General features: G+C 44.6%; 1 protein-coding gene across 4 annotated transcripts in view; it reads right to left on the minus strand.

Moving 5' to 3' along the window:
- TSNARE1 (t-SNARE domain containing 1) overlaps window positions 1-19,166 on the minus strand; it is a 1,594,453-nt gene that overhangs the window by 522,195 nt on the left and 1,053,092 nt on the right. For all 4 annotated transcript variants that reach the window (XM_069621720.1, XM_069621721.1, XM_069621722.1 and 1 more), the window contains one exon: window positions 13,666-13,756. In XM_069621720.1, coding sequence (XP_069477821.1) covers window positions 13,666-13,756 — 91 coding nt within the window. The remainder of the gene's footprint in view (window positions 1-13,665; window positions 13,757-19,166) is intronic.

Consider the following 19,166-nt stretch of genomic DNA (forward strand, 5'->3'; position numbering starts at 1 on the left):
CACAGTTACACATTTTGCAACTCGCACATTTGTACAAGCCACTGCTTATATTCATATGAGACACATTGGAGTTATCTGCTGATTTGGTTATTACCATACTGGGTGATAACATGGTTTTGAAGGTAGGAGCCTTACGATAAGTAATGTTAGGAGTACCGCCTAATACTAATTTCAAGTGTGAGTCAGTGAACAACACCTTCCAATGTTTCTTCATGATAGACTTAATTTCTTTGGCTTGATGGTTAAACCCTGTAATAAGTCTGATTTTTTAATTTTCAATTTCTTATGCCTAGAGAAGAGAGTGTCTCTGGTGGATATTTCTGCTTTAGCAAAACACTTTGAGATAATATTTTTCTGATAACCATGTTTGACAAATCTCTGTCCTATGTTTTTGACTTCACTCTTGTAATCTGCATCGCTTCTGCATGCTCGTTTTGCTCTTAAGAATTCTCTATAATGGATAGAGTCTATTAGGGCTCTCGGGTGATGACTCTTGGCATGGAGTCTCGAATTGGAGCTAGTGGGTTTCCTATAAAGCTTGGATTTCAGTTTATTGTCTTCAATTTTAAACTGAATATCAAGGAAAACCAATTTTTGTTTAGTGATTGCCATAGCCAATTCTAAATTAAGTGTGTTGTCGTTCATTATGTTCACATATTCACTTAATTCCAATTCCGTCCTGTCCCAAATAATAAACAAATTGTCAATAAAGCGATACCAAACTATGATGTGTTTGGTCTAATGCTCCAAATCTTCTGTCCAAGCCAACTGCATCTCCCACCAACCCATATACAAATTAGCATACATGGGGGCCATATAAAGACCCCATGGTTGTACCCCTGTTTGTTTATATATTTGGTCTTCATGGAGAAAGTGATTATGCTCTAGGCAAAACTGTAGCATTTGCAGCAGCATATTATTGTGCTGTCGATAGCTGATTGATCTACCATCTAGAAAAGATCAACAAGCCTTAATACCTGCATGGCGTTGAATAGAGGTATACAATGACACTACATCTAAAGAAACCAGAAAATATTCTGGTTCCTAATTGATGTTATCAAGTTTTGTTAACAAATCAGATGTGTCTCGTATGTACGAGCACAAGCTGGAGGCAAAGGGTTGAAAAAAATTGTCTAAATATTTGGAGGTATTCTCAAGTAAACTGCCCATTGAAGAAACAATGGGGCGACCCGGAGGATCGGTTAAACATTTGCAAATTTTAGGGTTAAAGTAAATGAGTGGAGTCACAGGTTGAGGAGTTTTCAGAAAAAAGTATTCGTCTTGATCAATGAGTTCACAATCACACCACTCTTACAACATGGTGTGATATAAATTCTTAGTGTCCAACAGAATCTCCTTCCCTATGGGCATATAGTTGATGATGTCGCTCAATTGTCTCTTAGCTTCGATTTCATATTTTTCGCTGTCCATTACAACTATTCCTCCACCTTTGTCAGGTGGACGTTGTGATGCTGGAAATGCATCAAAGGGACAGGGCCTCCGTATCCTTGTCCTTTATTGCCTTTTATTGTGTGCTCTGTCATGTTTTCCATGCAGGAGGTCATGTGGGACTCCTGGTGGTGCAGCTCCCTTTTGGTTTGGTGTACAGACCCATGGGATACCCTTATGGCACCCATGGGTGGGGGTACAGCCCTGTGCCCCTAGTGTATGTTTTTGGGCACCTGTGTGTGGCCCACAGAGCAGGGTATGTGCCGGTAGCAGCTCCATGCTGAATTTGGCAGGTGCTCCGAGTATCCTCTGTTTTGGGATACCCAGTCCCTGCCATTGGAATCAGTTGATTCCTGATCGGACACAAGATGGCCCCTGTGGCTTCTTGCTTTCTATTGTCTGTTACCTTGTTTTCCCAAAGTCCTGGGAAGCCCTGATTCTGTCCCTTCCCCCTGACTGTCTGTTGGGTTGAAATTCCATATATGGTGTTGTTGTGAAGTCCAGGCCAGACTGGCTGGAGCCTTCCCAGTAACTGTAGGTTGTGGGTACACCCTGTGGGTGGGACCTGGGTGAATGGAGTGTGTGACGAATACGCATTCTGTGTTGTGGATGTCTAGTATCTGGTGTTTGACACAATGACTGAGACAGCCCTGACCGTAACTGGGATGAATGCAGTGTGGAGTGTTGAATGGCTGGGTACTTGTCCCAATACACAAATTGTTGTGAGTGTCTGGAGAGAAGTGAATGGCCTGAATGCACTATGCACCTGAGTGGATGCCTGCCTGCATGAATGCATAATTTGTGTTCAGAAGCTGAATTGACACTTTAAGAGTAACTGGAACTGCTTATCCTTGACGCCCAGCTGGAAGAAGAAGAACTGCTGCTGCATTTTTCGACCCGATCCGAAAGCTGTTGAGTTCATCAAGGACTTATCCGAGAGAGGACCTGGTTAGGCGCGCTCTTCCTGTGCCAACCTTCGACGAAGCTTCCTGGAAGTCAGACCATCAAAAGCCTGCCAACCGGAGATGAGGACTGCTGAGGAGAACTTCGTACAGCACCCGGACATTGACGCCATCGAAGTCCATTGCCGTCAACCAGGGTTCGGAGTATCGCCATAACCGCTGGAGGCCCGTCGAATCCAGGTTGCCCAGAAGAGGGGACCAATTGCCGCCGTGCCACCGACGACTGGAGCTGCACGCTCCTTTTCCTAAGACTTTTGATTCACGGACACGCTCATCCGCACCACCGCCCGTCTTATCCCGCCGCAAAAGGCCAGGCCATCGACGTGCAGAGGAGCATCCGACGGTGGGTTTCCCGCCACCCGAAGACCACAAAGACTTTGACGACTCGACTCCCTTGTCGGGCCACAGTTCTTCAGAAACTCTTTGTGGTCCTGAACTATCAAACACATAGGGGCTCCGCACACCTCATCCTCGCAAGACGTCGCCGACGAGCACCGCCTGGATAGACGCTGTGGTCTCGGCACCATCTAACTTTTCATCGACGCCATCTGCGCCAAGTTCACCTTCTTCGATGCCTCTTGACGATCCGTGGATCCTGCTTTAAAGGGAGTCACTCAAGAAGGATCCCTTGACACCTCACCGAAGAACTCTGCTCTAGCAGGTACATTGGGGGGGTAGAAACCTTATAGAAGGAAATAAGACTTATAGAACAATATATGGACTGGGCGTGTGATATAGCTTTAATTTACAGGTTGCCCAGGTGGGGGGGATCTCCACACAGAATTGTACCTAGTTGGTAGGGGTCAATATTCTACCCATTGTTCTAACCAACTGCTTCCCTCCTATATCTATTGTTGGTTACATTTATTCCTTGATCTGTGTGACATTTGACCAGAGTATAGTTGATGCACTTTAATGAGATCTAATAATAATTGTGGTACCACTTTAGAACTGTATATATTTGCCATTGTGGATTTTCTGAGCACAAAGTGAGTTATTGTGATAGTGTACATAACCTTGAATATTAATTATATAAAGACTGCGTTTTAACTAATACAGTGTGTGGACATTCCGTTGTAGGGGCTTGGGGACTACACTGTACTTAAGAACCAGCCTACATCACCTCCTGAGAAGCTTGGCCTTGATTGCTCATCCATTACTACCTTATAGAGAATCTTGGCTGGGGTCCTCTGTGCCCCTCCTCTACCATATAGAGAGCAGAAGTACAGAACCCCCCCCTCCAGTCTTTAAAGACGTATCACTATTGAATGGTCACTTTTGAGAGCTTTTAGCGCTTGGAATTGTAGGAAGTTGAAATTTCTTTGAGCTGGCAGTATTTTACTGGATAGTTTCTTCAAATCTCTCGTAACGAGTTCTTCAACAATGTCAATAGACCCACAAACTATATTGGGACAGAAAATAGATTTAGGTCTAAACTTCGTAGGACAACTCAAATCTGTAGATATCCTAAAATTTTCTTTCAACATAGTATCATCAATTCTGATGTTTTCAACCATATTCGCAAGGCATATAAGACTAGTAAGATCTTTCTCCGTCAATATCGAAGCTACTGCACCAATTCCCTCATCGTTGCTTTTCCCACAATTGCATTCAAACTTGGTAACATGAAATTTAGTCAGTTTAAGCTTCTTAGTAAATTTAAATAAATCTACTCTGGTGGAAGTGTAGTCAAATTAATAAGAGGTGCTAAAGGAGAGGCCTAAGGAGAGTACCGACAATTCATTGTTAGTTAATTTTCTCTTCGAGATATTGAAGATTTTTAGTTGGAGGTCTTGTTCCCTCGTGGTCTCCCTCTCGGGTTGTTTCCAGATCTCATTGTCATAACGATTTGGTTGCTTGTATTTGATCCCCCGCCTCGTTTTGCCTTGCCGCCTCTCGTTGCCATGCCTCTTCCTTGTCCTAAATGTTGACCTCGCCCTCTCCTTTCTGACTTGCTGTCTAAATGCAACAGTTTGAATCCTTCTAAAAAATGTAACGTTTTTTAACCTGATCCCTCGGTTTCTGATGAGCCTACTTCTGAGCTACTAGGATCATCAGTCGGCAATGCAGGAACTGGAGTATCATTGCTCGCCATTTGTTCCTGTTTCATTTTGATGGGAGTATCAAATCTCTTGGCAAAGTATAGATTCTCCCTTGTACGTAATCGATAAAACCACGCTTAAACTTCTGTTTCCTCGTTCTGATTTCACCTTCATGTCTTTCAAGATTGTTTTCCATGCGTGACATTCTTATTTTGCATTCGTCTCCATCATCTGAAGAAAATAGCTGTTCCTCCATCTCTTCTATATCTTTAGGAAGTTTAGTTCTATCTGTTTTAGAATATTTGACTAAATTTTCAATCATTTTGAAAGAACATGTGTTGGTGTGATCAGTCCATTCCTCTACGAGTTTAGGATTCATATCCTCAAAAGTGGGAATTGTGAGGATTCTCAGTCCTCTAGCAATTTACTACATATATATATATATATATATATATATACATTAAAGTAATGGTATTCTTAGCCAGTTAATTCTGGGAAGTGGTCAAACGATGGGAAGGCCTCGTTTTAGAAACAATACATCAGGGGAACATGTTTCCATTTGCTTTGTGACCTCTTGTTTTTAGCTTGGCAATTAAGTACATCTGTATCCGACTACCGGAAGACTTTCACAAAGGGGTACTCTCAGCTGTTCACATGAATCTTTAACTTGAACTTAAATCCCCACATGCTGGGCAGAAATAAAACTTATCTGCACTTTAGATTACATTATGATGACAGGATACACATTTCAATGTAACCTTTCAACATAATGGTCTAGAGAAACAATGTAAACTGTTCTGAAATTGGGAAAACAAGCCCCACAATAGGAGCCTAAATACTACATAATATTTATATTATCATAAAATTGTAGTAGCTTTCTTATTTTATTCGCTACAGAAGGGCAATACATCTCGGAAAATGCAGGCTTGCCCTGCACACTTCAAAAACCATACAGTTGTGAACAAATGCTATCCAGAGTTATGGCAGAAGAAATTACTTTAAATCCAAAATGTATTGAACCGCTCGTGTCACATGTTTAAAATAATTTGGCCCTGGAGGGGGGATGTAGAGAGACTGATCAAGATGGCTGCGGTCCTGTAAACTCCAGTCCGATATCCAGAGGTTTCCCCCACCGAGACCCTGACCAGGTTGGTGGAACAGCGAGGAGAAGTGCTGCTGCCTCGGTGGAGACAAAAATCGGAGTTGGAGAGCCCTCGAAATAGCAGTGGCGCTGAGACCCGCAACCGCCTTGCTGAAAATCAAGAGGAGGGGGATGAGCCCATCGACGTGAACCCCGGCATCTACCGCCTCAATAAAGAGACTGACCAGACCTGCAAAGTGCCGGTGGCGAGGACAATGGTTTTGGGGACTCCTAGTGCCATCAGTGTGCCTAGGAGGCTGGGACACTGCAGACACACCGGCCTGGGTACAATTCAACCAGCGCCCGGAGACCACGTGTGTCCAGAGGAACCAGCTCCTGGAATCGCAGCCGAATAACTACAACCCCCCCCCGGGCTTCGACATCACAATGACATCACAATGACAAGGTTCCAGGTGCTGTGAGCGAGGTCGCATTGCAGTCGGTGACCTGTGGGGGGGTGGGCATAACGTGAAATAAAGCGGCAGCAGCTGACGAGGTGCACTGCCTAATGAACCTCAGGGTGTGCCGAACCAACAGTGAAGGTGGAGGGAAGCGCCAACAAGACAGCTGGGGACAGACTGGTGAGCCCGGGGCCTCCAAAGAGCCGAGGACAGCCAGCCGACAGTGGATCCTGCAACGGACCCCGCAGGAGCAGCAGCCACTGCACTAACTAACGAGACATTTAAAGAGTCGGAGCGGAGCACCCTGCATGTAAGAGGCCCAACCGTATTACCACACAGAGCTGCCTCTCTCAGGGGGAGCAACTCTTCTGCTGAGAACACCCCTGGGGACGCTCTGGCACCAAGTAAGTCCACTGGTGGTGGGGCACGCAAGGACTACTTTGGGCTATGGGTAGGCCTTGACAGTGCTGGCATTCCCATTTGGAGGCACAGCAGGGAAGGAAAAGGAGAGCGCGCACAGGCATGAGGGGACACGCACTAGCAAGTACTCCCGAAGCTACCCACCTGGGATTTTGGGGAGCAGCAGGAACTATAATCTATAAGTCATCCCCAACACGCAATGCACACACCCTAGGGTGCTACTAGTCAGAAGGATTGGAACCAATGAATGGAACAAGCCCACCCTCCCCCAATACCTCTCCTTGCCACTGCCATGATCCAGTGAGTGCTGGGGGTAAGCTAAAGATACGGTGGGGATGCTGCCTTGAAGTGGCGAAGACACCAACCCGGAACTAGCCATCAACTTGGTGGCACCAAGGGAGAGCCCCTGCAAACTGCAACTGCGTGTGCCATGCCGACAATCAGGGAGCGCAAAAAGTAGCGTGGACGGCGCAGCCTAAGACGGGAGCAACACAGTGACAGGCGGAGACCCGAATTGAGTCTCCAAGATACATACAATCCCCTTGGGGGTAAAAGCAATGCACGCCAACCACACCAAACTCAAGCACGAGTGCACCGATACTAGAACTTGGTCACAAAGATGGCCAGAAGCGTGGATGACTCGCTGATAACAAATTGAATCGATCCAGGGTCCAACGACAGTCACATAAGTTATAGTGGCGGGATGGTTATCAAAGCAGCGGTGGAAAGGGGCTGCAACACTCTGACTGATCAACAAACACCCACACCGGAGTGCAGATTACACCACTGAGGACACTACTCCGGCAGAGCCTATGGAATAGGCAGTGGAGGAAGGGCTACAGTCTTATCCCCTGCAGACAATTGGCGAGCACCAAAAGCGGGGTAAACTGAGAATTGGGGGAGGGGGGGTTGAAGGATGGGGGGGTGAAATGGTCTAAGAACTGACGAATTGGGGTTGTCGGTGGGGGAGGCACGTGGTGGGAGGGCGGTGCAGGGACAGTAGAAACTGAGCAGTAAGACGTGGATTCGGTATACCCATGGTGTTACTGAACGGCTGGAACCCCAGAAGACCTCACTGTTGACCGGGGAATACGCTGCAATGAATCCCCATGGCAGCGCTTAACTTTATAACGTGGAATGTGAGGGGGCTTAACTGCCCTTCCAAGACCCGGAAAAGTTTTGTTATATAAGGCGGGGATTGCCTTTCTGCAGGAGACTCATTTGGGGGCTGTCATAGGTATTTCTCATCATATTCCTCATACGCAAGATGTGTGTGCATTCTTACACACAGCTCAGTGGGGTTTCGCCAGACTGAGTGCCAAGGATCTAGACATTAGGGCACTGTTAATACAGGGGATTGTTCAAGGGAAATCATATACTTTGGTTAATTTCTATGGCCCCAACCAAGACACGATAGAGTCGCCAGATTGAATAGAAAAACAACTGGGAGATATGCCCGAAGGGGAGATAGTCTGGGCTGGGGACTTCAATGCAGTGATGGACCCGACACGGGACCGAACAGGAATGACCTAATGCCCAGGGAGCAAGGGTAACAGCAAACTCCAGGGGATGCTCCTAGGGTTCCATGTCATTTCATCACAGGATGTTTTTTTGCTGGGTTTTTATCTGTGATTTTTTTAACTAAACAACCCAGCAAATTCTTTTAAAATTGTTTTTGGGGGGGTTCACCCCCCAAGCCCTCAATACATTTAATTATTTATTTATTCACAAACACCCACACCCCATATATATATAATTGTCTAAACTCCATAAAAAATGTGCTGGGTTTTTTCGTAAAAGAATTGGTGGCAAAAAAACCTGCAAAAAAACATCCTGCGATGAAAGGACGTTGTACCGCTCCTAGTGTAGGGAATCGAGGATATCTGGAGGGGGAGGAATCATGAGACATGTCAGTACACTCACTACTCTGCGCCTCACAACTAGATTTCTTTTCGGTGTCATGGACGGTCCTGGGCCAAGTCAAGGGGATAGACATACTAGCCCGCACTTTGTCAGATCACGCCCCTGTGCGGCTGACTATCGAGCTGGTTGGGCGAGGAGGGGAGGCCCCCCCCCCCCTCCTGGAGTTTTAAGAGTGAAGGGCTCACAGACGCAGTGTTCAGAGAGGGATTGACAACCACCATAGACTGATATTTTGAACGTAATGAGGGGTCAGTGGAGTCGGTGGGTACGCTGTGGAGAAGGTTCAAATGTGTAATCAGGGGTGAGTGCATAGCTAGAGAATCTGAGATTATAAGGAAAATTAGGAGAGAATTAGCCGACAAGGAGAATGAAATAGGTGTACTACAGGCAAGTGCCACTAATCCCTCCAAATCAGAACAGGCAGAGATACTGCAGCGACTTTGGGAATTTCAGGACCTAGCACAACGGGAAATAAAGTACCTATGGGGCAAGACTGCACCCCGACAGTATGGGGAGGGGCAAGCTCTGGGTCGGACACTTGCGAGGGCCACTAGGATGAATAATCTGGAGGGCAGAATCCCAGCAACAGCTGATGCTCATGGGGTGTATATGTTTGAGGACCGGGAGATAGTTCAACAGTTTTTTTACCTTTTATAAACATTTGTACTCTACCCAGTCACAGGCGTCGCCGATGAAAATAGATTTGTATCTAGACCAGGTGGGGTTGTATTGGTGTACTGACGAGCAGACGGAATGGCTGAGTCTCCCGTTGTTGCTAGGGGAGGTCATAGGGGCCATTAGAACTTTGCTATCTGGGAAATCGTCGGGACACAATGGGTTCACAGTGAAATTCCACTATGCAGATAAGCTAGCCCCCTACTTACTACAGGTCTATCAGCAAGATGTGGCAATGGAACAGTTACCGGACTTTCTGTGGGAGGCGGTGTTGGTGGTGTTGCTAAAGCCGGATAAGCCTGGATATGACTGCTCATCCTATCGGCCGATTTCACTTATCAACCTTGACAAAAAGATCTTAGCTAAAATCCTAGCGACCCGACAATCACCTTTAATGCCAACAATGGTCAGAGCGTATCACACAGGCTTTATCCCAGAGCGGTCCACGTCGTATGGTCTCAAGAGAATGTTCGTATTGATGGAGGCATTGCCGGGGGATGACCCTGTGATAGCGGCTCTACTCGACGCCACCAAGGGGTTTGTCTCCATCGAAGGGCTGTTTCTGTTCTCGGTTCTGCGCCGGCTAGGTTTGGGGGAGCAGTTTTTCACCCTGGTCTCCTTGTTATATAATAACCCGATAGCTAAAGTAATAGCGAATGGGCAAGAAACATCGCCAATCGCATTGGAGCGGGGGACACAGCAGGGGTGTCCACTCTCTCCTCTATTAATTGCCCTGGTGATTGAACTATTGGCAGAAAGGATAAGGGATCTGCATATCCACAGAGGAATCCGACTGCATACACAGAGTGGTGATATCACTGTATGCTGATGATAGCGCCAATCTAGACCCAATTATGTTAGAAGTACAGCAGTTCGGGGACCTATCGGGACTCAAGGTGAACACTAGCAAATAGGTCATATTTCCTTTGACAAGTGGGGTGAGGCAGTTCAAAGACAAATGGGGGTTTCAATGGGACGAACTCGATACCTGGGGATAGCCATATCAAGAGACAGCAGGGTGGTGTACAGCAGCAATTATATAAAAGTAATAGAACAGGCGAAAGCGGCAATGGCCAGATGGAGATCTCTTCTACTCAATCTGTACGGCAGAATATCAGTGATCAAGATGTGGTTGCTCCCCAAGTTTCTATATGTTTTTCTGAAGATACCCATAGCGGTGCCCAAAGAATACTTTCGGGAGTTAAAATCGGCGGTGACGCAATTCATCTGAGCGGGTAAACAAGCGAGGGTGTAATGGACAAGCTAACAGCACCTATATAGGAAAGGGACCTGACGCTATCAGAGATCGAAATGTACTACAATGTGGCACAGGGCTGATTTCTCCTATATTGGTACGGGGTGCAAGTGGATCAGCGGCATGTGGAGGTGGAAAGGGCAACTGCGGCACCGCCACTGCTGAGATCTATAATTCTCACAGCACTGAGCAGAGTACATAACGTGCACAACATGGCAGATTTGACTTGTAGGGCACGGGTCCGCATAGAACGCAAAGCTAAAGGGGAGGTTCTCTATTCACGGAGTCTCCCGGTCACACAAATCCCAGACGTTCCGCTTTCTAGGTAGGGACGATTTGTGTCCCTGATGAAGAGACTGGGGGTGACATTTTGGTGAGCTGTTCCCCAAAAGTAAATTTATAATACTGGACCACCTGGGGGCAAAGGGGGAACTATCCCCATTAGATGTGTTCCTATATCACAGACTCAGTGTAGCTTGGCATGGGAGGTTACCCTCATTCCCTGAGCAGCCCCAGATTGCAACCACACTGGATAAAATAATCCAGGGTGGTTCTGGGAACGGGGTGATATCTGGTTTGTGCAATACAGCCCTTGGCACTAGACCCGAGGCGGTAGCCTCTCTCCAGAAGACCTCGGAGCAGAACCTGGGGAGGGAATTGTCGGTAGAAGTATAGAGATACTGTTGCAAAATGATCAGGAAAGGGGCGATCAGCACAAGATTTAAATTGATCCATTTCAAATACCTACATCAGTACTACTATACCCCGGCACAACTGAAAGGGTTCTTCCTGGGGGCCTCTGGCAAATGTAACAGATATGGTGACACGCCATTGGGCTTTCTTCACGTAGCGTGGGCCTGTGATGGGGTTAGGAGATTTTGGAAACAGGTGTTTGAAGTAATTAGCCATATCGCTGGGCAAAAGATAGAACCGGGTCCGATGATGGCCTTACTGGGCTACACCAAACTGATACCCGAACACACTAGGAAATTGGTAGGTCTGCCCACGATTCTGGCAAAACAGATGGTGGTGATGTAGTGGGGTGGGAGGCAATGTCCGAAGATAGTGCAGTGGCACGCAGACATTTTCTACTGCAATGACATTAGTCTAAATGGAGCAATATGATGGGCAATTGATGTGGAGATAGCACTATGTGGGATGCTTACACGCTCTACCTGATCGGACACCCGGGGAAAGGGGGGGGACTGAGCCTCCCACACCATAAATCGTCAGCAGTCGCGGCCAAGGGCGTAGGATAATATGGAGGGCTACACAATTACCACCAGGGATGACGGCAGAGGCCTGGTCAAATGAGCACTGTGCTTGCACAGGAAGACACCTAGAACAATTGTTACATTGAATCGATACTAGAGTCCTATACTGATACTTGTGAACATCTTTGAGGTTGGATCAACTGTCACAAACTGGTGTGTAACTACCCTAACAAATTCTGCTCATTGGAGAACCACAAAGGGACTATGTCATTCATGTGTGACTATTCGAGGATGTACCAGGGCACAGGGAGGGGGGGGTGAGGACTAATGTTTTGTTGGCACGTTGTGCCTGTTTGAAATGCCAATAAAAGCAATTTATAAAATAATAATAATAATTTGGCCCTATGTAAGAAGGGGGTGTATTCCATGGGAGTGTCAAACCTGTTAAGCAAACCAGTGGGAAAATTCTAACAATCAAAAATGATGTCAAGTGATGCTCTGGGGGAAAACGTAGAGCCAATTGAAGTTCACTACCACAGAAAATGGATGTAATTTTGTGACTGTCTACAGATGGGAAATCCTTGCCGGAATGGATGAGTGCTGAAGTGGGATAATACCTTGATAGATGGGAAAGACCACAGGCCTTGTCCAAGAGGAAGCCTGAAGCAGACTTCTCTGAAGTAGACCCGTTTATCTGAGGCAGATAAAGCAGAGACAGGTGGACCTAGCTGACTGGCGAGAATTACCTGGAAGCTGTGACGGGCCAGGCTAATTCTGTGCCTTAAAGGCGAGTATAAAAGCCCTTATGCAATTAGATAGATTGCCTTACCAATCATCAAAACATCTTTAGAAAGGGTGGAACTGTGAGGGAAGTCACTGGCGGAATTGATTCAAAACGGAATGTTGGAGCAATTTTAATGTGAAATGTATCTTCCTTCTTCACTATATTAAAAGCCAAGTGAGAACTGATTTAAAAAAAAATTAACATGCCATTACTTTTAACCATAGCCAAGTAAATTCAATCCAATGTTTTCACAGGTGTAGCCACAGACTGAGGCCAAATACTGATGTGCAATGTTCGACAGCTCAACAGTGGATTTATAAATCATGACCTGTGAAGGCCATAGTCATTTAAAAGACATGTTAAAAAAAATCCCACATCATCCAGTGGTAGGGAGAAAGGGATGAAATTTTAAATGAACATTCAAACCTGGCCGAAGATATTGCACATGAGGGGGAGGAGCTTGGATCAGATAGACCCAATCTGCAAAATGAAGTCAGGGGTGGGGGTAGACACTTCTTATGCTTTCAGAAAATCTTAACATTAGGTTCTTATGTGTTGCAAATGACAAAATATTCTGAGCGCACTCATAAAAACACATCTTCTCTAAAGCCAAGTTGCAACCTACCATAGTATGTATTTTATACATGTGTATACTCTAGAAGCCAAACACACTATATATGGACATGGGAATTGAGTATCAATGGGAGCTCTATGAAGCGTTGCTCTGTCATAAGGGGAGAAAAAGTCAATTCAACTTTATGATTTGAGGAAAACGCTGGCAGACAAGCGGAAATGATCAAATGGAAGTGTAAATTGTTGCTGATCAATAGCTACATCGATATATTTGCTTTTAAATGATTGCATGTGTTGCATATGTTAGGGATATCTTTTTAGCAAGGTAAATTGTGTTTGTTTGTAGACAAGCTGTCTGTGATTATATAACATTGTTGGTGACTTCCCCAGCATAATATAAGGGGGACTAACTTTAAAAGAATATTTAATAAAAAGAAAATTGAATATTTAACCACAAATATAGCCTGTTTCTCGCCCAGCATTTTTTGGGTGGGATTGTTCAATTGGTGGTGTTAGATCAATGTTGTCGCCTTACCGGAATAAAACATTCTATTAAAAGAATATTCCACTGTGTACGAAAATTCAAAGGCTAAATCCAACACCTGTGTTAATTAGTGAAAAAGTTCACTCAACATGCATAATCACAGGACTTTCCAAAGTAGCTATCACCACGCAGCCAGTACAATTGTTAGTTTTAGGCCGAAGAGATGAGCATGGAGTTGGACGTCACTTCCCATGTTGCTTATTAAGTGTCTTAGGTTGCACAGGGCTATCTCAAAGTGAAAAAGTCAGAGAAACAGCATCATCACATGAAAATATCACTTACCCGAGAGGATCCCCTGACAATTTCCGACAGCTGTTTGATAGCTTTAGTACTGGTGTTGATTGTTTTGTTGGTTTCCTGCTGTGTGGCGTGCCTGCGAAAAAACCAAAAATAAGTCTGATATGTTGGACAATAAGTTGTTGAAAATAAAATTCGACTTGGAATGGGTAAAAGAATGCACAGCACACAGTCTCTTGAAATAAAGGGATGTACATACACCTGAGAAAGTTAGTGTTAAACACGTACTACCAGCAAAAATAATTTTTGGGGCTTGGTCACCATTGTGTAAACGGTTTCCAAAAGCTTTCTAAAGCAGCTCCGGCACATGGCCTGAGATAATAAGGAAATGGCCTCAGGGTGGCATGAGAAGTGAAAGGCAGTGCTGGTCATTTCATAGAGCGTTTATGCTACCTTGAAAATGTCCCTACATTTAGGTCTAGTTCCTACACAACCCTAGTTAGCATAGGGAGACTACCAAGAAGAAGGGCATCATCAAAGCCCGATTTCATGCCAATATGTGTGTGTTCCATGAGCCCCTTGGCCAATTTCACTAAAGCAAATATTCCTAAACTCCGAATGAATTATAGCATGACATCTTGAAACTAGGAATCACAAAATGACGAGTTGCAATACCTTTTATTGGGCTAATTGAGAATATTATAATGCAAAGGGGAAAGCATTAGATTGTGAAAGTTCCAAAGACCACCATAATCAGATGTTAATTGACCGGTTAACATCAGATGAAGGTGTTTCGGACTTTTGAAAACTAATACCTTTTCCATTGCAGTATAATATTCTCAGTCCAATAAAAGCTATTAATGCACAATTGTGGAATTTATTTTTTAAAGTGGACTAATATGATGATAAACTTTCTATTTTAAGATAGTAAGAGATCAAATTCCATCTTGCAACCATCTCATACAAAAGGGGTTATCCAACAGTAGACAGAAGTCGGAGCAAATTATTTGTTCTGACTAGACGAGCACAGGTGCCCAGCTGCCAATGTGGCACCTCAGAGCAGTCACGATTAGTTAGGCGGTCACTCTCAACTCAGGGAGTTCCTTCCCCTCCTCCCAAGCAAGGCGATGTGCATCCAAAGCGCTTATACAGATTCAACTTTAGTGAGGCTTCCAAACTATCTTGCACCACCCAGCAAATTCTCTCTGTACCACCAATGAGCTAGGAACCAGGCCGATGTATAGTAAGAAAATATATTTATGTTTGACCAAGAATAATAAAACAACCAGGAGTTCGGTGACGAGTTCAGTCTACCGCAGAACTCTGGTTGTTCAACTCGTGAGGAGCTGCTGCTACTGTGGAGTATTGTGGAACACTGGCCCTTTAATTCTTGACTCTGCCCCTTAAAAGTTGTATCAGAGCGGAGTTCGGTGACTAGTTCAGTCTACCACAGTCCACCAAACTCTGCCGCGGAGCCCATCTGCCCTTTTGAGAAGCATCAAGCCGAATTAAAGTCGTACAATGACTCGTGTAACGGTGGCGGCAAGTGCATCTCTTGCGGGCCCTCAGACTCGTCAAAAATCTCTGCTATTTCATCGGAAGCCGACGCATGGTGTTCCAGTGGAGGTAAGTCAAGCTGGCGTATGTGGTCCGGATATAGACATGAGCATTGTTGAATGTGCAGTGCCTTCTTTTGCCACTTTGACACAAAGGATATTCGGAGTGTCTTCGGTAATGCTACAGAATGACGGAAAGAGTAAACAGACCTTAACTTCTTAGTCCAGCACTTCTTATCGCCAACATATCGATGTGCAATGAGCCAGAAGTCTCCCTACTCCTTTCTCCGTCAGTCTATATTGATGCGAGTAACTTTACTCAAATACCATCTTACGAAATCACTGATAACTATCCGATAGCAATGAACTTATTAACTGAAACAATCATGCTCCCTGAATTGCCAGTTCAGTCCTCCCTGTTAGCTGATGCTTGTAGTGCCGTGCTTCATGTGAGCCATATGAACAGAATGCTCAACCGGCTGAGAGGTCATATTTGGCGGCAGTGCCTGTGTCGTCTATTGAAGTGAAACCGTCTAGCAGTGCAGTCCCTTCTCGGACACAGGCAATAGAGGTAAGTTCGGAGACTGTATGTTCCTCAGAGACAAAGGGAATTTGTATATAGCCGTGCACAATGTCTGGCCGAATTAATGAAAGAGATAAACTTGAACTAGGAAGTACTTCGCCAAAGAAATGTCAACATTTGGTGCCAGGAAAAGCACCGTAAACCTTACGTTGTCGTCCTGCCTCAGATATAAACATCACAGAAATCACAGCACGGGAAGCACATCTAACAGAAAGGCTCAAAGCAGACTTTTTAGTAATACACGAACGCCTCAATGACAGTTATTAAAACATGTCATCTGGCAAGACGCAACTGGGAAAGGCGATGCTAAATGCAAACTCGCCTCCAAATACTAAGACCCCTCAGAGAAACATTTTAAGATCTCCGATTTTAACCAGAGGCGAGGACAATTTGGCTGCCAAAGGGGCAGAGAAAAGTGCAGTGGGTGCAAATTCAAGATCTAATGGGAACTCAAACGAGAACAATGCCAATTGTGCGGAGGTAAAAGTGGCATTGGATGATGCTGAACACGAGCAAGCTGCCAAAGGATCTCTGTCAACGGCAGCCGGCATTCAAATTCACAACAAAAATCTTGCTGCCACCTCGATTGCCCTCCTGCCCTTTATGAAACTTTACAAAGCACTGAATGATGCAGTTTGTGATCAAATGTCACTATTAGCAAGTCTCAACAGCAAGCTTCTTTCCTTAGAAGCCTTTTCGCAAACTATTGCTCAAAGACTTGATTACGAAGCCGAAACCTCCTCAAAATGTCAAGCTCGGTTATGCGACTTTGCTTAGCAAGTGAATGGTGACAAAGCTGTCTTGACTGAGGCAGCCATATAATGTACGAAATGGATGCATCATAACAAAGACAACAATGCGCTCTTGGGGCGATGAGTTTGGCGAGCCCTCCAATACTGGACCTACTCCAAGATCAAATCCAACAGGGAGTAGTTAGGAGCTCACTAGACTCCCAGTGAATGGCTGCGAGAATAGAAGTGACGCAGTGTCTGGAAGAACTGTAATTCAAACGAAGGTGCTTGAAAATGTTATGACTGCAGCTTTAAGCAAAGGTCCCTAGAAGAAAACAGCTGTAGACTCTCAAGTGCCTCTTCACTTAAATGAAACCTCGCTGCTACCTGTGGCAATTGACTTATCAAGCAATCGCACAACCTTGCCAGCCACAGCAGATTCGGTGCAAGGTCAAAATGATGCAAGGCTACCTGCACAGAGTTTAGCTGACTTAGTGTTGGGAATTCTGACTAAGAAAAACGTCTAAACCAGAGACCAGCGGCAAAGAAAGCCTGCACTAATGAGGCGAAAAAATGTATCGGGAATCTCACAACTCCTCCTCGATCTAACTTATTTGTGCATGCCGAGAAAGTACCATCGAAAACGCAAAAATCCTCTAATTAAGTGGGACAAAAAAATAATCCATTGAAGTATTCTAAACGAGCAAGAGAAGAGTCCAAAAATGATGAAGAGTTAATTTCTGATGCTTCTATAGAGGTATGTGAATTCTCGATGTATTCGATTGATGATGAGGTGGATGGTTCCCTCCTCAAAGTGGGGGGAGCAACTCCTTCTGACACTATGAAAAGCAATGATTGCCCGCATAAGCCTGATGTGCACAATGGAGCAGCGTCTCAAATTGATGTGCCTTCAAAAAAGCAGAAAGTGACGAATATTTCCAAGCCTCAAATTGATGAGAATCAAAGCCTCTAGCCAAGATTCTGCCAACATACCTGCAAAGCAAAATGATTTGTGCAAGAAATTAAATCTGAAACAAACAAGAGCGCAAATAGAAAAACATGAGAGACGAATAAATGAATGGAGTAAAAAACGAAGCACAAGGGAACAAAATGGGTGCAAATCAAAAACATTTCAACTGAACAAAATGACGTAAACTTGAACAGACGGAATATATTAAAGCTACTACATTGCATCCCAACGCTACGTTTAATAAGTTCGGAAGACGTAGCAGTGGTTGGATATATGTCAGAAGATCACTTGGATTGGGTCATGCTACATATTAACTCTTGGTCGGCGGTGAAGTCCTTCAATGAAGCAGCAGATCTACCGTTTTTTGGTTTCGAAGTTCACGTGGTGGAAGATCAAGAACAGGAACTAGAACGATCTCCTAAGGTGACAGTTGACCTAACATCTAACGAACAAAGAAGAGAGGAACTATGGTCCCAGTTAAAATCAAAACGAACCCCTTGCTCAATGGACAGACAAAATTGCCCAACTCAGCAACGTCTACATCATAATATCCACTAGCATAGTGCTGTTGTCAAAGAGCCTTGCTATCGGCTAACGTCATGGAATACCAGGGTATTTGCCCATTTGTTTCAGGAACATTGGCATCTTTCAGATCAAAATTCAATAGTGTGCCTGCAAGAAACATGGCTCCGGGAACCACTGGTTTGTGACGGATAAACAGTATTTTTGAATCCGGCAGGGAAAAATCTGTTTGGCCGTCCTTTTTCTGGTTTGATCACGCTGATTAAAAATAGCTGTGAATGGAAAGTTCTATCATCCATTAACCCTAATATGTTTGTGCAAGCCACCACTCTTCAAAATAGTGGTTTGATGAGCATACAAGATCAAGTGAATAGTGACTCTGATAATTAACATATATTGGAATCCGGCAATGATATCCCAAATTAACTTTATTACAGCTGTAATGACTCTGATTGATGACTGTTTATTAGCTTTTAATGAGCCCACAATCATAATATGTGGAGACTAACTATTCAAGGCTTAATATTTCAATGTCGATTGGCAAAACAAATAGCATAGACAGGTTTCTCAAGAACAGATCGAGGAGAACGATGGACGAATGTTATAGCCCAAAGAGACTGTTCAATGTTGAATGGGTGTACAAGAGGTGACATCCCGCCAGGATATACATGGCAGCGAGGTGAGAGTAAAAAGACAGTAGATTATATTATGGCTTCTCGAAATTTGCATGATAAAATCACAAACCTCGCCGTCATAAACATGGAAAAGAGCGATCATGATGCCTTGGTCTTGACTTGGTTGAAACCCGTTATATCTTCACATACCAGACACATTGACAATCTCACGATAAACAACAGAGCAAACGGAGTACGTATAAGCGCCTCCCAGTTAACTAAAATTACAACTAAATTTCTCAGTGCCAACACTGCCATCGCCAAGGTAAATTACTCCCCGCTGCTGCAGCAATACACGGTGGGGAAATATATCCATAATGGAGACAATATTGTAATGAAACACCCTTTCAGTTTGGCGATAAGTGGAGCAAAGAAATCCCTTCAGGCTGATTTAAAACTTTTGAAAAATCTAAACTTGAAAATCGCAGTACTCTGATGAAAAAGTGTTGCCTTAAATATCGAAATTGGGTAAAGTCCTTTAACATAATTAGAGATCAAGAGCAGGCGGAA

Source organism: Ambystoma mexicanum, chromosome 5q, assembly GCF_040938575.1.
Source record: "Ambystoma mexicanum isolate Mex_15411 chromosome 5q, UKY_AmexF1_1, whole genome shotgun sequence".
In the NCBI taxonomy this organism is placed as follows: domain Eukaryota; kingdom Metazoa; phylum Chordata; class Amphibia; order Caudata; family Ambystomatidae; genus Ambystoma; species Ambystoma mexicanum.